At 40.0% G+C, this 22,535-nt stretch overlaps 1 protein-coding gene across 4 annotated transcripts in view; it reads left to right on the forward strand.

The window, feature by feature from the left end:
* The window catches only part of Vcan (versican), a 95,212-nt gene that overhangs the window by 52,837 nt on the left and 19,840 nt on the right, over positions 1-22,535 (forward strand). For 2 of the 4 annotated variants that reach the window (XM_040728896.1, XM_040728897.1), the window contains 5 exons: positions 4,022-9,229; positions 12,278-12,391; positions 12,940-13,053; positions 18,383-18,541; positions 19,759-19,841. In XM_040728896.1, coding sequence (XP_040584830.1) covers positions 4,022-9,229; positions 12,278-12,391; positions 12,940-13,053; positions 18,383-18,541; positions 19,759-19,841 — 5,678 coding nt within the window. The remainder of the gene's footprint in view (positions 1-4,021; positions 9,230-12,277; positions 12,392-12,939; positions 13,054-18,382; positions 18,542-19,758; positions 19,842-22,535) is intronic. The other 2 variants (XM_040728898.1, XM_040728900.1) reach the window with 1 other exon arrangement.

Here is a 22,535-nt window from a genome sequence, read left to right on the forward strand (position 1 = left end):
AAACTGTATTATTTGAGAGTTTTTGGAAGCTGAAAAAAGATATGATGCCTATTTAGTACCCCCATAACATGCCTGCTTCTTTAATGTGAGGTCATCAGAAGCAGCGTCATTGTTTACACATATGTACAACCCTTTCTGGGTGTGAAATCTGTGAACAGAGAAATAGGTGCACTGTGCTCAGCAGACCATGGCTGTCAGTGTGAGAACATGCTTGAGTGGTGCTCCAACTAGTCAGCAGCTAGCTAAACCTTGAGGAGATAAGGGTCACAGAACACAGTGATCTCCCGATCTTTGATGCTGTTGACCTCCCCAGTGTTTGTGAGGGCTGTATTGATAACAGCATCACATGCTACTGAGCATTGAGGGAGGGAAGGAACAAAAGTATCTAATAACATTTGGGAAGGTATTTGTATCTTGATTTCTGTAATTTTTGTTCAGAATATCAAGCTGGGACAATCTATAACATTCCAAATGAAAAGATACTGGAGATTTTGGATATCTTAAATAATTTGATTGAGAAAAATCACATTTTTGCCCATAAAGTGCTATTTTGTATTTAATTTCAATTAGGAATTGGGGGAAGGCAAGTGACATAAAGCATTTATTTCTGTCTGGTATTTGGATCTACAGATTTATGATTGAAAATTTTACATTGTGAGGAATGTCAAGATTCTTCACTTTCAAGTGCCTTCAGTATAGTTATTTTATTTTTGGAATAAGGAAACCTGTTATTTTTGTTATATATTAGAACAAATACCATTTTAAAGGAAATGCAGTCTTAAATATTTCTGCTGAGTAGATTGCAATAGCTTACATTTAATTAAAGACTCTTAAACTTAAATTATAAAACTCCCTGAAGAGAATCTGATCGTTGACCAGTTGCCTATGCATATAGCAACTATGTTTTGTGTCTGGTTACAGAATGACTGTAAGACTTGTGCTGTGTCTGCAGAATTCTGCTGTGAAGTACTTAAAAATACTTGGTGAATAGTTTAAGGCCAGTTAGCCATAAAGCCTTGTGTGAAATGTCATTAAAAAACCCATTAACCATGGTACTAGTATATTCAAGTCAAGCTGTTAAAATACACTCACATAAACATAGAAACGATTATACATACAGCCTACAGAGTTCTGTGGTTTGACCCTCAAAATCTAAATAAAGGTTATATTATCCTTAGAGTAAAATTCTGAAACAAAGCAGTCTTCTATAAGGGCTCACTATTCTAAGAACCTGGGTGTCAGTCACTCTGTTAAGTCATTTGTGTTAGTGTGAAATAGACCAGATCACTATTGTGCAATGAGACGGGACATTGACAGTAGCTCGGGTGTCCCCTCCCCCACCATATGCCACAAAGAGACTTTTCTGGTTTGCCATAATTATAGCTGTTGCGATTCTCTAATAATATGTGTGGTTGGTGGGGTAGTGACAGCAAAGAGAGGTGGAGGGGTAATTTTAGAGGATGGATAAGCAAAGAAGACCAACTAGGATTTGATGAATTTGAAGGAATTACTGATGGCAACTCAGGCCATGTGACAGGGAAGAATTCACCCAGATATGCATACTGAAGATAGAGTTTACATAAATGCTGCCCCCGTTCATGAAATATTGAAAGTATAGGACAAACCAGATATATACCGATAGAATAAAGTGTGCAAAAAATGAAAATTCAAAACCCTAAGTAGTTAACATTTTCCCATCCTCAAACCCAATGTTAAGAAATCCAAGAAAACTCTTTGTAAGTTGACACAATCTGAACAATGAGCACTTGTCAACTTGTGAGGACATTCCTTTCAAAAGAAGGAAACAGAAACTTTTACTACAGTTCTGCACTTTTGTTTTAGGTGAGTTTTACTTAATAGAGAGATTTTTAGGAATCCATACAACATGCAGACTGTGATTTACATATTATATTAGGGATTTCAGGTGCTCTTTTCACACAGAAAACCAAACGGCATGATGTATGTTAGTTTGCTTTTCTATGCTAATCACACTACCATCCATAGATATGCAGTAAACCTAGAATACATCCAGTGACTTCAGCTGCCAAGAAAAAAAATTACAGAATGAGCAGATTATATATTAATGAAGCAGCACATGGGAAACTCATGGGAGTGGGAACCATGTAAGGCAGGTACTTTTTGAACCTCTGCTTTAATTTTCATGAATGTATGCTGTTGGTATAGCTTAATCTGTTTCTTATTTAGCTATATTCAAATAGTAGTGATGAGGAGAAACTATTTGACATTGTATTTAAAGAGACTCATGTGCACAGGCATTTAAAGTGTGTCTTTCATATGCTTTGAACACTGTATTTACAGTTCTGTTCTCACAGGACAAAGTGTATCTGCATTCATACTATCTGAAATCTTTACTGAATCTTCTTTTAAAGCTTCCAATGGTCACTATAAGATCAGAGTAACAACTAATATGGTACAGACATCATTTTAAGGATGCTTTGGTAAAAGCTTAGGTATTTCATCATTTTCTTCAACTTGGGGTTAAAGATTAGTTGCAGCGTATGTGCCAGAGACAGCTTGTAATTGTTATCATTTTTATACTCACCAGAATCAGGCATGGGTCTAATAATAATGATTATTAACAATTTTTAATCATTTGACTACCCATATGCCTTAGCTTCAGTAAATGCAATCTGAGTGTGTAAGTTAGGATGAATGGAGATGTAAGAGAATTGTTGACACACAGGTGCAGAGTTTGCCTTACTAGTGTTGTGCTCATGCACAGTGGGGCTGGGAAGAAACAAGTTCATTTTGATCGTCCTCAACGAGATTTTTCTCTTTTCTTATTGGATGTTGAATAGCGATGCCTCCCAATGTGGAAGTAAGCAGCTTGTAAGCGCAGCAGTCCAGCAGAAAAGCATGTTTCCTCATTTAGACGTGGGTTTGCAGTGGCAGAGTTGGCTCCGTCATACGTGTTCACTCCATATGCTTCTCAAGCATTCCCTGACCCTGTGTGTCAGGGAAAGCTAATTCTACACCAGCATTCCTCTGGGAGGTGGTAAGGCCTGGCATAGTCGGTGCCTTCCCTGGCTCGATGCCTCCACCAGCCCTGCGTTCACTGCGATGACACTGGAAATAGGGCAGCTGCAGTAGCAGGACTCTCTCACAGACTGCTGAGTATCATTCTAGTGTGGGTGAAGCCTCAAATTCCTAGAAACCTGTGCTGGAAGTTTTCTGCTTCTGGCAGCAAAACTAATCAGCTGGGCTTAGTATTTCGTGCCACGCAACATTCAGTTCAAAGAACGGTTTGATGTGTATGACTTGAAATATGTAACCAGAATATTTATATGTGACATCAGCATTGTCCCCGGTGAGATGTGAAGTATAAAATCAGTCTGCCTCTGGCACATGTTATAAAAGATAATGATGTACAGGAGTGAAGGGCTCCTCCTGGCCTTTTCAGACATGTACCAGTCCCTCCCATCTAGGGAGTCTTGGCTTTGATGTATCAGGCTCTTTTCTCATTGCTTCAGGGAATTCATGTGACTATTGCATTTTAAATGGGAAGCAAACTTTACTTTTCTAAAAGTGGACACTTGGGGCAAAGACTGAAAAGGCCAGAAGGAATCCTTCCTCCTTTCTTGCTGAATAGAGACTAATCTTTTTAATGTATGGTACAAGGACCAATTATTTCTATATATGGTCTGGTGAAATGGTCTTAATTTCAACTTTTCTTTTAGCTCACAGCATCACCAATGATGCATTGCAGGACTAAAATGTCTGTGTCATTTCTGTTTTCATTGCGAGAACTCTGTTGTCACCTTAAGCATATTGAAGTGTTTTGATGATTTGTTCCTACACTCTTAAGATAGAATGTTCCTTCTTATTGTAACTAGACAGCAGCACATTTGAAGAGCAAGAACCATTTGCCACAAGGTGATTTCACTTAACTCGTAGATTCAGCATCTTCTTTGTTGTGTGTGTGAGTGTGACCAGCCTATCTTCTGTCATACCCTGTCAAATCTTCCATTTAAGTATTGTGAAAACTCTTTGTTTTTTTCAGGTCGAATGAGTGATATGGTTGTGAATGGTCATCCAATAGATTCAGAGCCTAAGGAAGATGAGCCATGCAGTGAAGAAACAGACCCACTGCATGACCTGTTTGCTGAAATTTTACCTGAGTTACCAGATTCCTTTGAAATAGACATATATCACACTGAGGATGAAGAAGAAGGAGACGAGGACTGTGCAAATGCAACTGATGTCACAACGACCCCCTCGGTGCAGTACATCAATGGGAAGCATCTTGTCACCACGGTGCCCAAAGACTCGGAAGCTGCAGAAGCTAGGCGTGGCCAGTATGAAAGTGTTGCACCTTCTCATAATTTCTCAGACAGTTCTGCAGGCGACACCCATCAGTTTATAATAGCTGAAACAGAATCATCAACTGCCATGCAATTTAACAAATCCAAAGAAGCCACTGAATTGCTAGAAATCACATGGAAACCTGAGACTTATGCTGAAACACCTGAACACTTTTCAAGTGGTGAGCCTGATGTTTTACCTACAATCTCATCCCATGAGGGTAAAAACACCAAATTGGCAGAGTCTATCACAGAGAGCAGTCCAATGCTTGATATTCCAGACCACCAACAGACTAAGCCTATACTTCTATCTCCTGAGGAGTATTCAGGAGAGGGTACCACTGACCAGGCATCTCAAAAAACAGTCTTCTCTGGAGCTACAGAAGTAGCGTTCAGCAAAGAGGAGGAACAGCGTCCTACCATATCTACCTCTAATATACTCTCAAGTTCTGCGTCAGTAAATGTTTTGGAAGAAGAATCAATTACCCTAACAGGAATCCCACAGACTGATGATTCCTTGTCTGCTGTGGAAAGCTGGGTAGAGATAACATCTAGACAACCTGCAGAGTTCTCAGGGAGTTTTTCAGCCCCTGTTATTGAAGGGTCTGGAGAAGTGGAAGAATATGAAAATAAAATCTTCACCATGGTAACTGATTTACCACAGGGAAATCCTACAAGTAAAATAATGATCACGGACAGCCATTCATATAGTCCTGAAACCACCACTCCTTTGCATTCAGAGCTACCTACGACAGATGAAAGGTCTACACAATTTGTAATTCAAACAGATGCTTCAGAGTGGATTTCCAGTATATCTTTTGGAGGAAAGAAAAGGGAAGAAGACAAAGAGAAAACTACAAATGCAGCTCCCATCACTGAAGTCCAGTCGCCAGCACAGAGGTCAGATCACTTAATTCTACCTCCAGAATTAGAAAGCTCAAATGTAATTTCATCTAGGGATTCAGCTACCTTGGAAAGTTTTATACCAGAGACAACACCCACATGGTCTGAAAAGGAAATGGCAAATTCCACTCTTGCTTTTAGAGAAACAAATGATTTGGCTAATTTGGAGGCACAGCCCTTTAAGCATAGTAGTAGCGGTCAGCCCCAGGTCCAGGAAACACTGCCCACTCTCTCAGGATGGCCCCCCTCTCTTTCAATGGAAGAGGGCTCAGGAGATATTGGAGCTGATCCAGAATCCATGACTGCTTCATTTTTATTAAATTTGGAGTCTGAAACCCAAGTCAAAAAAGAATTACCTAGTGTTCTGCCTCCCAGTGTGGAAACTTTATTCCCCTCTGAGGCATACTCTCTGCATACTGTATTGGACAGAGGAGTTGCTGAAGTTATGAACCAGGCATCTAAGGAAATGTTGACTTCAGAAGTATCAGGAAAGCCAACCCCACAGGCAGAAGTAAGGGATTTTTCTACAGGTTTTCCTTTGGGAGATGATTTCAGTGGTGACTTTAATGAATTTTCAACAGTGTCTTATCCAGTAATGAAAGAGGAAAGCATAGGATTGGGAGGCCCTGAGAACGAACAAGTTAGGGATATGCAGACTTCATCACCACCTACCTCTGATGACATCAACTTTGCGCCTGCCTCAAATGAACTCACCAGTACCATGGCCAGCACCTCAGCCTTACCCTGGGAAGAGTTCATGGCCTCAGCTGAGGGCTCTGGTGAGCAGCTGGCCTCAGTCAGGAGCTCTGTTGGCCCAGTCCTTCCCCTTGCTATGGACAACTTTTCTGGTACAGAGTCTCCATATTTTGATGAAGGGTTTCAAGAAGTGGGTACTGTGACAGAAGCAGGTGAAAGGTCTATTTCTTTGCCAACAGCAAAAACTGGAAATAGTGCAGATCAGACAGAAAATGGGGACATCAAGGTAAATGGCACAGTTTCAGTGGAATTTCCCCAAACAATGGAGCCTACCAAATTATGGTCTAAACAGGAAGTTGATACTGTAAAACAAACAATTGAAAGTGAAATAGCATACAAGGAAGAAACTCAAGAGCAGAAGACTTTTGAATCTCTACACAGTTCTCTTGCACCAGAACAAATAATTTTGGAATCCCAAACACTAATTGAAGCTAAACTCCAAACTTCAGATTACTCTATGTTAACAACAATGAAAACATACAGCACTAATAAGGAAATGAAGGAGGAAAACATGGCCATAGTTCATAGTTCTACTCTAGGTCCAGAGATAAAAGGCTCAGAATCATATATTATTCATCCTGAAGCTACAGGGAAGCCACATTCTTTCCCAGCTACTGCTTTAGTGACTGAATATGTACCATCTACAAGTGTAGTCACAGATACCTCAACTCAAGAGGAAGAAAGTATACAACTCTTCGAAAAGGATGTGAAAGGAACATTTAAAGAGTCAAGCATTGATCTCTCATTCTCTGGACTGGGATCAGGGGATGCCTTGCCTCCTCTACCTACAACATCAGTGAGTTTGACTGAAATGGAGCAGATCATTAGCACCTTGTATCCTGAGACATCTCACATGGATAGTTTAGGAACAAACATTTTAAGAGATAAAGTGGAAGATGATGAAAGAATAGAAAATGGGTCAGATGAAGTTAGAACACTCATTTCCAAAACAAATAACATCTCTCAAGATAGTAAGGAAATACCCAACACAACTCTGAGTGATGCTGGAGTAGAAGAACCTACTACTCCCCCTCTTCCTTTCACCCAGCACATGGACATGGGACATTCTCCAAATCAGACCTCAAGATGGGAAAAGGAAATCCAGACCCATAGACCACAAACTATGACTGAACGGATCTCTAGTGAGAATCCTTCAGCATCAGAAAGTGAAGCAGCAGCAACCTCTTCCACTGTTTATCTGGATCAAATTCACAGTACTGAAACGACCAAAGCATTTGTTGCATCAGTGTCAAAACAACCTGATTTCTTTTATGCGAATTCTGGAGAAGGATCTGGAGAAGTGGACGCTCTTGATTTAATGCACACCTCTCGACCTACTCAGGCAACCGATCAAAGAGACAGCACATTAACTTCTGATGAGTTCCTGGAAAAGCATCCAGTGGTGTCAGGAAAAGAGACCGGAGCTACAGATGGCCCAACAGCTTCAGCACTGCTGCTGCATCACTCAGAGTACAATGAGCATCCCCTGTATCCAACCAGCACACTGCCAAGCACAGTGCCGTATGAGAGCCCCACAGAAGGTATCACAGCTGGTTTGCAAGACCACATCAGATTTGAAGGTTCTACCTTGCAACCTAACAGAAGAAAAACCACTGAAAACATTATTATAGATCTAGACAAAGAGGATAGTAAGGATCTAGGATTGACAATTACTGAGAGTGCTGTTGTTGAAATTCTACCTGAGTTGACATCAGATAAAAACGTTATTATAGACATTGATCACACTAAACCTGTATCTGAGTACATCCCTGGAATACAAACAGACTTAGATCCAGAGATGCCAGTGGGATCACACAGCAGTAATGAAGAAAGCCTTGGAATTCAAGAGAAATATGAGGCATCTGTTAACCTTTCTGCAACAGAGGAAGCAGTTGAAGGCTCTGGTGATGCACTTTTTGCTAGCTACACTCAAGCAGTAAACAATGACTCTGCAAGTTCTGAGGCTGGAAAGCAGGCAGAGCATGCAAATTTTAACTTTGTAACTGGAATCCCAGTTCCTAACTTAGAAAAAGAATTAGATACTTTCTTTCCCACAGTGTCAACCTTGCACATTCCTAGTAAGCCGACCACCCTTAGTCCAGAAGTTGAAAAAACCAAAGGTGAAGCAGTATCTCTGGATGATGTATTTGAATCAAGCACCTTGTCTGATGGTCAAGCTATTGCAGACCAAAGTGAAGTGATATCAACACTGGGCCATTTAGAAAGGACACAGGAAGAATATGAAGAAAAGAAACATGGAGGTCCTTTCCAGCCAGAGTTCTTTTCAGGAGCAGGGGAGTCATTGACAGGTCCCCCTGATTATGTAAGTATTGGTGGTACCACCCACCTTGTGGCTCAGCATTTAACAGAAGCCCCTGATGAGACAGGAGGGTCTGATCCCACAGGTTACACTGAAACAGCATCTGCAGTTTTCTCGCTGGCAGAGTTGTCCTCCCAGACACCAACTTCTGCCTTCCCTGTCTACATAGACAGTGGAGTCTCTGAATACCCAGAGTTTCCCCACACAAGTGCTCATCAGGGTCCTAGAGCTGTCTCATCACAAAGACCTACAGATGGTTCTTTTAAGGAAGTCGTTGCTAATATCGAAGCTACCATCAAGCCATCCGGTGAAGAAGATGTTCACAGAACCGAACCTCCATTTTTGTCTCCTGACTCTACATTAGATATTTCAGAAGATGAAAATAAGCTTAAATTATTAGAAGAACTAGAAACTTCTCCCACAGAACTAATTGTTGAAGAAGAAACTGAGACATTCCAAAATTCCCCAAACAAAGCCAATGGCCAACTTGTAGGAGAAACAATTGGAATGCCCCCCACTGTCAGAACACTGGAGAGTGGACCCGTCATTACGACTGCAAATGACATTGAGTTAGTAGGGGTTACACAGTGGCCACATTCTACTTCTGCTTCTGTGGCTTTCAGGGTTGAGACAGGTGTGATTCCTCAGCCCATCCCACAGAAGCCTGAGGAGCCTACCTATCCTTCCTTGGAAATTAACCATGAAACATATACACCTTTAACTGGAGAAGACTCCATGATAGCAGCATCTGAAAAACAAATGTCAGAAAGAATTCTTGATCACAGTAATCAGGCAACAGCCAGCACTCTGGAGCTAAATACTACACATTCAAAACCACCATTTCCCATTCTGGACAATTCTACCGAAACTGCTTTCCTGGTTGGGATCAATGAAGAGTCCGTAGAAGGCACAGCAGTTTATCTACCAGGTAAGATGTCAGCATTGATGCATCTGTTTCCAAGGCTGGGATCAGTCCCTTGCTTCTAACTTGTACATGTGTAATGTGAAATTCATAAAGACTTTTACATTGTTCAGGACAAGCCACAGTAGTGAGTCATAACTTGATGTAAGTATGGACATTTCTGTACTTTACAGACATACTTTGCATTTTTTCCTGCGTCTGACAGACAACAGAGTTTGTAACATACAGTTGTAGCTAAAGTGAAATAATTGTCTAAAACTCAATGTATTTCCATCTACAGCAGAAATATTGTCATGTCGTATGTCCTACAATTATACATTATAGCTGTTAAAATGGGAAAAAACAGACTTTTTTTTTAACAACTGCTTCCCTTTAATAGAGGCTATTATGACAGTGCCACAATCTATCAGGCCTTTAACATTTGAGAACAGTAACTGTTCCTTGCAAATGCCTTGTGGTCTGTGCGATCAAGCACAGTTTGTCTAGTGTGATTTCCTTGCTTGAAACGGTTTACACAATTGCAACTTAGCTCTTAGTCATAGTGTATTTAGTATATGTTTGGCTTCTTCCTCTTGAGAAATTCTCACTTAAATACTGACTATAAAAGGCATAAAGTTGATACTACTTCATATGGACCATTTTATTTAATCATCACAAAGTGCCTTTAAACTCATCCTTTTACATGAGCTGAGTGTAAAAGGATAAGACATAGGTATTCAGAAGGGGTCAGGCATTTGCTCAAGAATGCAGTCACACCATGGCAAAAGCGGGATTTGACCAAACACTCCTACTCTGAGACCCATGGTCCTTTTACTGCCTTTTTTTATTGATTTCCAATATAGCATAAAATTAACAACTGTCATTTAATAATGTGTAAATCAGAAAACTTGGAACATTTGCTTAATAGAAATGATTTTTTAAAATCTAGCATAAGAATGTTAAAAAGTCAGCTCTTATTATCTGTTCCTAGAATGTCATTATATGAATAGGAATAATAATGAAACTCACAAATAACCACCATCACCTAATGACTACCTAGAATGGAAGCAAGAAAGGAAGGGAGGGAGGGAGGAGCAGGGAGGAAGGAGAAACAGAATTTTAAGGCTGTATTAGTTAAAAATATGTCTCATCTTAAATACTGTACTTTAGGTCATGGCTGTTAGAATTAGTCTTCTAGTCATATTAATATTACTGTGACAAATATTTTACCTTGTGAATCAGAAGAACACAGTTATTAGAAGTTTGTGATTATAATAAAAGACTTACAGTTGGAGTATTTTGTGAATAAAATTGATTTACAGTAGCTGACACCGGGAGGACTTTGGAGTATTACTATAACAAGTACATAATGATAACCTAGTGATCTGGCTAATATTTACTGTTTATCAGTGAACTGAAATGCACCTAAGGATGTGGAAATAACTGGCAGATGAAAGGGAATCTGCATTATCCAAACCACACTATTTACTCGGCGTTCTGTTGTCACAGATCTATCCCTGTACTGTGATTCCGTAGACAGCAGCTTATGTGGGAGTGTCCAGGGTGTCTGTTGCAGGGACAGCTTTTCCAGGCCCACACAAACTACTCAGGAATAACTAGATGTTGAAAAGCAAACTTGCGTCTTAACCAGAACTAATTCAAGTTCACAGGAGAAGCTCCTTTTCCCGCCAGTACTTGTCACACGGCCTCAATGTGGTGCCTGATGTCCGTGATGGGAGCCAAAGCATGTCACACAGTACCACCAGCATGGTCACCTAAGTGTCAGTTGGAGTCTGTTGAGTGTGTGTGTCATTGTCACCTAGGCAGTGTACTTTAGTATGTGGCAAAACAAAACTGCAGGGAGTTTTAAAATCCTTGGAAATACAACAGAAGATATTTTAGAAAAATCAAAACAGAGTTTAGAGAAACTGCACTAAGCATCTGAATTTATCTCATTTGAATAAGAATTATAAATGGATGTGTAGACTCGTCAGGCCCCTGTAGTTATCAAGACCTTACTTAATGCTAACAGAAGGGTTGAGTTTGAACTTCTCATCTGGGAGTGGACCACGTTCTTTCTAAAACCAATGTTTCATCAGAAGTTAGACATTGCGTCATGTGCAGTTATTTCAGGATTTGGGGGAGGTAAGATTTGTTAAAACACTCTATTTTATTTCAATTGTTTTATAAAACTTTGGAATTTCTGTTGGATCCTTGGAAATTTTGAGAATTAAGCATTTCTGAAATAATATTAAAATTCTTCATAAAAATACACATATCCATACTAATAGCAAAATAAAAGGTATAAAGTATTTTTATTTAGAAAATACTCCTTAAACTATTACAGTAAACTGAAAATGTATGGTTTTTGCCCTTTCATCCATCTCCTAGGAGGGTTAGTTTATTTATATTTCATTAAGAGGATTGTAATAAAATTTGGGGCTTCGTTTTAAGTGAGGATTTTGTATTTGGGGTTGTTTTGATACAGTAGCATTTAATCCATGTGTTGCTTTTCTTCAAGTATAGTTTAAAGGAGTACATTGGAACGTGTTTTTGGAAAAGGCATGTTAATGTAGCAGAAGAAACTTCAGTGCACACTTTGGAAGACAGTTTCTGAGCATTAATTGGTAAAAGGCAATAGGAATTCAAATACTGGTAACAAGCCAATCTGCTAAAAGAATGCATGTTCTGTGTTCCCAGTCATTTCACATGAACTAACATCGTTCAAGAGAATGCATTTCCATTCACTGTGCACATATGTGTAATCATTTTTAACTAAAATCAATGCCATTATCATGCCAACTAAATCTGCCATAGAATATATTAGTTGTCAGGTGGGGTATAATGTATTATTTACAAGTAATAATGATTGAATACTAGAAATGAATAGTTAGAATTTGTAGCGATTAATTATAATTTCAAGAAACACTCCAGAGTAAAGTTAATTTTATATGCACTACCATTAAACTGCTATGGTAAAGCTTATATTATGGTAGCTGTAAGTGACATTTTTGCTACAATGCCTTTAAACCTGGGAGGGGAGGCTAATTGTTTTTATTTTCCTGAACACGTTAGGACCTGATCACTGCAAGACAAACCCATGCCTCAATGGAGGCACCTGCTATCCTACGGAGACTTCTTATGTGTGCACCTGTGTACCTGGATTCAGTGGAGACCAGTGTGAGCTGGGTAAGGTGCCCTTGCATGAAGAGCTACAGCACTTTCCCAGCAACTATAGAGGGAGAGGAGGTGTATTGTGGAATCCATCGGCAATTTCAGAGAAGCTTTATGTAAACGAACCGTACATTAAATGGGTTTTTGATGGTTGTGTCGATGCAATCCATTACCACCAAGGCTTTACAAGGCCATCTCTGTCTTTTTGTGAATATCTGAAGTAACTGAAGCTTCCCCACCAGACATGAGATTCTTTATGAGTTCCAGGGCTCATCGGATTCACCAGTTAGCAATGGAAACACCTTCCTCAGATATTTTTGAGATTGCTTTAGGCTTTCTAGTTTCAAGAAAGAAACATTCATGAACAAGAATATCAGATAAAAAAAATGGAAAATTTTGGTGTGTGTAACATTGACCAAAATGTAACACATGATGTACTTACAGAAATTACTTTTATAAAATCTGAAAATTTTATTTAGTTCCCATCATGTGTCTTATTCAGCAACCTCTCACTAAGTAGAACATTTTTGCCCTCTTTGTTCACATTTGCAATTTTATTTCAGATTTTGATGAATGTCATTCTAACCCTTGTCGAAATGGAGCCACGTGTGTCGATGGTTTTAATACGTTTAGGTGCCTCTGCCTTCCAAGTTACATTGGTGCACTCTGTGAACAAGGTAAGAGCTATTACAGCATTTTTTGTGATGAACATTTTGAGACTTTCTCTATGTGCTTTGTATTAGGAAAATTCACTGGTTACATTAGGGTTTCTTGGATGTAAATAGCCCCAAACATGTAAACTATACAGGAGTATTGACTGTGTTTCTTTTGCTGATAAGCTAGAATCATATGGGCATGGTTGAGTTGAATTTAAGGACACCTAGTCAAAAAAGAAATATATTTGTAAGTATCATTTCTGAAAACACAACAGTTATTTATCATCTCATGACTCGGATGTATTTCTCGGTAATGGACTGCCTTTATTTTATCCCCATAAGCAGCTGCGATGGTGAGACTTATGTTCACAGTCAGCCATGTCTAGAGAAAGCTTTAATGCATGGTTACCGTGCATTATCTGTGGCTTGCCAAACACTTTGTAGAAGAGGTTGCACAACTGCTTTCAGAAAACTCTTCTATCAAAGAAGCGTCTAGGTTTTCTGAATGAAAGAAAGACCCTAAACCTCACATTCCTTGTGATTTGCACTCCATGGCCAAACTAATAGTGTGCTTCAGGAGTTCGTGGTTACCCTGCTTATTTCATTGTCCAGAAATGGACTGCAGACTCAGCACACTGAGCTGTGGAATGCCGGTTTCCTGTTCCTAAAACTGCGCCGTGGTTTGGCCTTGATAAGAATGCTCAGTGCCAACCTTCCATTCCACAAAACAAAATGAAAATGTATTAGACACCCAGACACATTGGCCCACTCTCCCACTTTGTGGCATTAATCCAGAAGTTCACTACAATCACAGCAAGAGGAAACCCAAAGTCACATGACCTGAAGTGACTGTAGTGGGAGATGGCTAAGAACTGCATTTTAAAGATTTTTTTCTCTTTAAAAAATTTCATAGATTAAGTCAGCTTTGAATTTTACATATGAAAACATACCAAGCTCATATTCTTTAAAAACAAATTGTCAATTACTTGTTATTTAATCCCTGTAAGTACCTTGTCATACATGTGGAAGAGGACATCTTTTTTGTTGTTGCTGTTATTTATTTGTTTTGTTTTTTTAATTCAGGGTTTCTCTGTATCCCTGGCTGTTCTAGAACTCTCTCTCTCTGTAGACCAGGCTGCCTAGGAACTCACAGAGATTCACCTGCCTCTTCCTCCCTAGTGCTAGGATTAAAGGCATGTGTCATCACCACCTGGTCCAAACTCATACTCTTAAAGTAAGAGTAAGAAACATATTTTTTCATGAACACAACAAGGGAAGACACATGAACACTCCAATGCATTGAAATGATTCATAACACACAGTTGTTTCCAGTACAGGGAACAAGTAAAACAAAAACAAACAACAATTTGTCCAAGTATTTACTGAGCACCTACTGTTGTCCTGGCATTGAAACACTAAAAATAAATTTTCAAGCAGGACCAACTTACTGATTTTGGTGAGTCAGGGAGAACTCTTCATTGATGTGCTGTGGTTTTTCAGGTGCTAACATCTTTGTGTTATATGGTAACTAAGGGCTAGAGAAGACAAATGATGCAGTCAAGGTAACATACAAGGGATATGATCCTGAGTAGCTTACTTCTAATGCTGATGGTTTTCCAACATCTTCTTACTTCTGAAGCAACTCTCAAACACAGAGATCTTACTTGATGGGCTTCTAATGGATTAAGTGGGAACAGATTGTCTGAAGGGCCTAACCACCTCTCCCTTCAGGTTTGAAAGGAGATGGATTGTTTCTTCACTAATTTCCCCGCCTAACTTTCAGGAGCCTCTGTTTCCTCTCTCAACAAGCCTAACCTTCCTGCCCTTTACTTACCTCCGTCTCTCTACCCAGCTGTTTCCCCAGCGCAGCTGCACTCCTCTCATGCACAGCTGGGCAGAGGAAGAATTTTCTCTCTTTTCAGGTGGCCTAAGAACAAATGTTTTCTTCATCACCAGCAGCACTGTCGTCTAAACAGCTTTCTGTCCAAAGTCCCTATGACTGTGTCATTGTTTCTTCAGCTGACCTTTGCTCTGCATGAGTAACGACTTAAGGTCCCAGTAACTTTGAACAGGGCGCATACTTTGGTGACTAATTACAAACTCCAGAAAGGGCTTTTGGAACAGTAGAGAAACAGGGGCAGACAGATTGCTGCGAACCTAACGATGCAGCTTGCTGGGGCGAGGGGTCAAGGCATTGACAATGTCTTCAGGCTTAGCAGCTCTGTGTCGGAAGTGCAGAAAATGTCACTTACACAGCATACTGGACGGCTGTTTGTGGAGTGATTTTAAAAGCAAATTTTCAGCCCCTGCAGTCATAAACAGGAGTTGTAAGATCTTTGTGTTGTCAACTTTTGTACACTAAGACTCCTGAGACCACGATGCCCGTCTATAATGATGAGTGATGTTTAAGACATTATCATTTACTGGGCCTGTGACAGAGTTCAGAGGTAGAATGGCTGCCTAGAATATATAAAGCTCTGGGTTTGATCCCAAATGTTGAGGATGGGGTGGGGCAGGGAACAGCTAAAAATATTTCAAAGTATTGTCTTCAAATAATATAAGAGAAAACAACAGCAAAAAATGAGATTCATGTTATTTTTAGATAAAATTGGAAAACACCAAGAGCCAATTTTTGTTTGTTTTTCAAGACACGGTTTCTCTGTGTAACAGCCCTGTCCTGGAACTCACTCTGTAAACGAGGCTGGTCTCAAACTCACAGACATCTGCCTGCCTCTGTCTCCCAAGTGCCGGGATTCAAGGTGTGTGTCACCACTGCTGGTCTCAAGAGCAATTCTTATATGCTCCCTGGAAATAATATGCCTGGAGATGTTCCCTGATTATGAACTCATACATCACGCAGCTGTTAAATTCATGAGTACTAGAAATTAAAGAGATGAAAATGGATTTTGCCTTTACAAAAACAAAGGTGCCTCAATGCTTAGGTGTCTTCTTACGGATATTTACAGATATAAAACAACTCTGGTTTAGCAAGGATTTGTGGGACAGATTTACAATCCTACCTACTTGTGAGGTTGGTGTTGAAAAAGAGAATTGCAAGTTCAAGGACTGTTTGGTTAATTGAATGAGATGTCACTTCAGATAAAAAGACATAAAGGAAGGAGTAAAGCTGGAGCCCAATGGTAGAGTACTTGCCTAGCATGGGTATAGCCCTAGGTTCAATTCCTAGTCCCACAATTTTGAAAAGGGCTACATTTTACTTAGTATAGGTGGTAAATTCTCCCACCTTGGTCTTCATACAAACTTAGCCTGAGTTTGTAATAAGATTCTACATACTTAATAACTAAGGAAGACACTTGTCTATTCTGTCGTGTCTCCCTGATGCTAACTGCTTAATAAAGGAGAGGTATTTATTTAATTTTCAATTGTGGAGGCTGAAAGTTCAAAGCAGGGTAACCCCATCTATCTGGTCTCTGATGGGGCCTATCTGCCACATTGTGACATGGTGGAGAAGCAGAAAGCAAACCAATTTCATAGCAGGGGGAGAGATCAAAAGAGAGGCAAACAGAGACCGAAGAGTGCAGACTTGCTCTTTTTATGATTGCCTACTCTGAGACCAGAAATAGCAACAGTGTCACCAGGTGGGGCCCCTTCACCTCATTACCTTCTACTCATGCTCATCTCTTGCACTACCACCTCTTGATACCCCAATAACAGGGGCCAGTCTCCAGTGCGTGGACATCTAGAGGGGATGCCACAACCAATCTGTGAATGACATGTCCAAGCATTTGAATTTTATGGTTTTTGCTTTTGTGGAAAACAAAAACATAGTTATTGATAATCCATTTTAATGACAAAAGACAGAAAAAGAAAGCAAAACTGCCATCATTCAGTTTATGCAAGATAAGAAAGCATGCACAGATTTACTTCCTGATGTATTAATCAGAAAGTTGGATGCTAACTCTGCATGGCTTATCTTAATATAAATGGTAAATTGCAAAGTTAAGGCAAGCTGTGCAGTGATGATCTTGCAGAACTGATTTGTCAGGAAAAGTGTTCTAAGTGAGTTCCAACCATCTTCCTGTTTAGGGAACCTCATACGTAGAAGTCGATTTCTTCCCTCGCTTTCCCCCAGTATTGAATTCTTTCTAGTGAACTTTTCCCAAAGGCAAACTAATATCAAACTGACCAAAATTGTCTTCATTTATACTCAATCACGTAACTGTGTCACACATCCTTCCTGTGAGAATAGGCGAGGTCCAAGCATATCACAAGGCAACCTTCCAGGGCACATTATCCAAAACAGTAAGTTGGCTGCTGCCGGCAACCAAACAGCAGACCTAATGGCCTAAACTAGACCTGTGACTGTTATCAGAGATGAGCCATATGCCCTGCATGTTGTGGCAGGAAACCCAGAAGTTGGGGAGAAAATTGTATCTCTCAGGATAAAAATATCAAAGCTATGCAAAAAGGGATCAATTAGACCAGACTCATAGATTTGGGTTCCAATGAGGCTACCATGGGAAGCATATAAAACAAGCATTGGAATTTGATATTTTTTTTGAATCTATCAATTGGTAAAACAAAGGAAAATTAAATTTTTTTTAGAGATGAGGAAAGTACTCCTTGGTGTTTAAAATTCTGTTAATGCTGTAGTTTTAATAGTTTTTACATGCAACTATTTCAGGGTTTGTGAGATATATTTTACAAAGATCAAAATTGTTTCTGAATAGGTATTTGGAGGACTTGCTTGCTCTACTTTTAATTAACTCAAAAGCTTGGTGTATTTGCATAAGAACTTCCCAGTTGTTCCTCTTTGGGGGAAGAAAAAGTACACATGCCAAACTATGTCCCCAAAGCTGCCTGCTCAGGATATTTCTTCTCATAAATCACACATGACAAGGGCTAGTAGCCTCCCAGAGAGCTCTCTGGGGGAGTGAACTCTTCCAGATCTTTTGAAGTCATTGTACAAAGTGTTCATGACCCTGTTAGCAGGGATCTTCATCCCATCCCTAGTGAATGCGTAGAAAAAGGTACGTTGAAGAGAAATTATTGGGAACTATTTCACAAGTAAGTCAGTTACTCTGTAGTCTGAGTGGTTTTGGGTGATTGTCCTGCTGGTTTTGTCTCCTTCTAAAACTGTCTTTAGTTAAGGAAATTGCAATTAGACAGTGCCTTTTCAGTCTAAAGATGTATAGTGGACCACTTCACAGGGATCATTTGGAGTTAGTTTACAATGAGCTCTTTGTCACTGTAACCAGACTTATGAATCATTTACTTCAGGGACATTGCATACATATTGGTTTGCATGTCCTATGAGCACAGGGACTGAGGAGTCAAGTTTCAAATGACGTAGGTAAATCTAATAAATCTTGACCTCATTTCTTCCCAGACACTGAGACTTGTGACTACGGCTGGCACAAATTCCAAGGACAGTGCTACAAGTACTTTGCTCACCGCCGCACCTGGGATGCTGCAGAAAGGGAGTGTCGTCTGCAGGGTGCCCACCTTACAAGCATCCTGTCGCACGAGGAACAAATGTTTGTGAATCGTATGTACTGGATGTGAATTGTTTGGAATTTCACTCATCCTTGCTCTCTCTTGGCTCTCTTTGGATCCCAATTTAAAACAGTTCTCTATATGCCTTCATTCAGTTTATGATTCTCTCACCTGGGAGCTGTATAAAACAACCCATGTTACCATCTCCACTTCAGAATGACTTCAGATGTGGTACAAGCAACGGTAGCTTAGCACGCCAACAGCAGTGGGTGGAGCAGTAGTGTACGGGTTGAGTCATAAGCAATTTCTATATCATCTACGCCCCACCCCCATACAAAGGGTTATTTCTTATGGCTCAGTATAGTTCTTATCATGGCTAGTTTTCACCACCACCTTTTCTATTTTGAATATTTTCATGTGTTGTCAAAGTAAAGTATAAGCTGCTTTGAGTTTTTTTTTCCTGAAAATTAAAATAGAGTTGTGAAGAGCACCCTAATCGTAACTCTGTACATACTGGTTCTCCTCCAACGGTCTCCTATGAGCTGCCCATTGAGATCACAGACAGGCAGGCAGGGGAAGACTGAAAGCTGGTAAATCTTAGTATTAGGGTCGTTTCCTAACATCTTAGCTCATAGGAAAGAGGGGGCAGCTAGTTTTTATATAGCATGGGGGTAGAACTACTTTGCTCATGAAGCAGAGTTTGATGTGCAGCTAAATGCATCTCCCTGACACCTATCTTTCTGGGATAGTTTTTGTTCATTTGAAATCTGGGTAGAGTTCATTGGCCTTTATTGCATGATATTTTAGCTGGTGACTCGTGTCATGGTAAACACCTTTGAAAGTAATTTTTTAGAATTATTTGTCCTTCGTGTTCATTATTTTGAGAAAAGAGATGCGTTTTTTTCCGACGTAAGAGGAGACTATGTAAAATCTGGTGTATATCAATGAACCACTAAATTTTTGCCAGTGGCACAGATTACCAAGAAAAGTATGTGGATACTTTTTATCATGAGGAAAGACAGAAAATATTTAGCTACATTTAATTTCTATAGAAATGATTACCTTTGATGAATAATTTTTTCATAGTGCTTGAAAATATGCTTGTTAATTTAATGCTCATTGGGTAGAAGAAGTATCAGTTAGGAAAAGTTTTTTTTTATGAACAGCTAAGTAAAGAAAAAACAATAAGATATGTAGCTCACTCTGAAAATAATTTTCTTTGAAATAGCGCTTGGAACAGTGGTAAAACACCTGTCTTGTGTCACTTAGGTGTGGGTCATGATTACCAGTGGATAGGCCTCAATGACAAGATGTTTGAGCACGACTTCCGCTGGACCGACGGCAGCGCACTGGTAAGAGGCTGATGAAAATGAAAGCATCAGGGCACTATGCACTGGTCTTACACTATCGAGTGAGACATGGGCTGGCTAGGATCACTCACTGAAGCAAGTAAGGACTGTGTGTTTACAGCTAACTTGTCTGGTCATCAGGGCTGTAGTACTCTCAAAGAGTACAGCAGACTCTGTGGAAAGGGTCAGGGAGACAATGGCAATTGTGCTGGGCCATCCTTTCAGATGGTTATCTTTACTTTTTTATCCCCAAAGCAAGAAGGGGAAGAATAAATGCAAGATGGACAAGACAGTCTTTTACAAATAGTCTTTACTTCTTACACAATTGCAGTGAAATTCCGCTATGAAGTGTGATTCATTTTTATGTAGGAAAATGGTTCAATTTTTAATGAATGGAAATTTACAATGTTGTAAACCTCATCCCACTTCAGGACTGCTGAATAGTCTTTGTTTATTTATTTATTTATTTCTGTTTCTTAATGTAAGAAACATAACTTAGAAATTCTGGCTACAACTCTGCTTAAACTTCACTACTTTTTGGTTTTGTTTCCTTTTGGTTTTGTTTCTTTCAATTTTTAGGAAGGGACTCACCATGTAGGCCAGACCAGCTTGTTGCTTAATATTTAGTACAATATGTTCTTAAGACTGAATGGACAAGAGAACCCAGTGTTTTAGTACTAGCCCAGCTGTGATTTACCACACTGGACATGCTCGGTGCCACTGCTCATAATAGCCACTTGGGGAGAATAATTAAACACCTTTTTGCAGGCCTCAGTCCAGATGTATTCTAGCAAATCCTCCAACAGCCATAGTTCTCAGGCGATCCCTGGGTGTTTCTGAAATGCCATCAGCATTGAGATTCACTCAGCTGGACATTACCTGTAAATTAAATTCTAAATTTGATAACAGGAAAAAACTATAAATAATCTTTAAGTTTTAGGCTTAAGCTCTTGTATATGAATTACCTAAGTGATTAAGTTTTACTTACTACCTGTCAGTCTTCTGGATTTGTGTTTTGGCAAAAGGTGAGGGTCTTTCCGGAATTCATCCTGAACTCCTCTCCACTTGAGAAGCTCTGCTCTGCCCCAAAATTCTTGTCTGGACTCTTAGGGCTCACCACACATCTGGGCCCAGATATCCACTGAGTTCACACATCTTGGTCCAGATATCTGCTGAATTCACCTGTTAGTCAAGTTCTTTGTCCAGAGTCACAAAACTGCTGTTATGAGGCCAGTACTTGAGCTCAGGACTGTGTCCATGGTAAGAGTTTCTTCTGGCTCATCTCTTCTTGATGTGCATAAACAGCACACTTTATTACGATTTGAGAAACAGCTCCCTGTCTGTCATCATGTCTGGGAAATTATCACTATTTGTCATTGATGTTTATAAGGAGGCTTTTGGAAAGAAAATTTGGTTTCGCTGAGATGGAAACATGACAGAAAACCACAGGAGGGAAGATTACTTTGGCTCCCTGCTTTCAGGGATTTTAGCCCATTGTGCAAGGAAGGCTGTGCAGAACATTTGATAATGGAAGGAGTTCCATGGTTCCTCTCAACATGACAGCTTGGGAAGTAGAGGGTGGGTGACTGGAAGCAAGGACCAGGCAATTAATGGCTTCCCAAGTCCCACCTTTAGACATCCACTCTGCCAGGTCGGTTCCATTTGCTAAAGTTTCCTCAACTCCACACGATAATGACACTACTGACTGGCAAACAGTCAAACCATGAGCTTGCGTGGGTCATTTCAGAACCCAGTCCTAACACGATGAGATAGAACAGGCATCAATCAGGCTTTAATGCTTCCCCTTATTGAGTTCTGGTGCAATAAGAGAGTCCTACGGTTGACTCTGTTCAAGTCTAACTACTACAGCTCTGCCCTTCTCACACCTCAGAGAGACTTGCAGTTCCTTGTGTGCTGCTGTCTTTAGAAAAGAAAATGAATGCTCAAGACTCAGTTGGTCAAGTTGGCTTGGTACTCACTACATGTGTCATACAGATCTGGGTCCCTACTTACCCCTCCCTTGTTTTGATTTCCTATCATCTCCAGAATAAAGCTTATTGCTTAGCCCTGTAAGCTAGTGTGATAAGGGCAGATTAACCTCTTTCTGCAACTATATGGGGTATTAAAAATATCTTAAGGAGTATATTTCTCTGACATATACATACATCTTAGGGAGTGTACTTTCTCTGACACATACATACAGGTCAACTTGAAATATCATAATTCTCCTACTCCTCAAAAAAGCAAATTAAGTCACTTTTGTTTGTGCTTGTTATTTTTGTATGCATTTATTAAACATTCTTTGCCAAATTCATATATTATGTAGTGCTATAGTATACTTATCAATCTTACTCTCGCCATTTATATTCTCCCTGTCTCTCTCCTGTCACCTTCCCTCCTCCCCACAAACCCCTTTCCCACATTCTCACCTTTATTTTTTTAACCTTGTTTTGTGGCCTCTTGGGTTTAACTAGGGTGGCCTGTGTAAGCCTGGGTTTAGACCTATGTATTGGCACCTGATGTGCTCACCACTGGTGATCAGGGTTTAAATGCCACCTCTGCCCTTTCAGGGATTTAACCACAACCCGAGAGATGAGACAGTCCCTCCTCTTCCTTGTAAGGGGTCATGCCTGCATACTTGAAACCACGCCCCTATGATGTGGCCACCACCGCAAGTTCACTGGCAAAGTAAGATGC

This window comes from Mesocricetus auratus, unplaced genomic scaffold, assembly GCF_017639785.1.
Source record: "Mesocricetus auratus isolate SY011 unplaced genomic scaffold, BCM_Maur_2.0 Super-Scaffold_100020, whole genome shotgun sequence".
Taxonomy (NCBI): domain Eukaryota; kingdom Metazoa; phylum Chordata; class Mammalia; order Rodentia; family Cricetidae; genus Mesocricetus; species Mesocricetus auratus.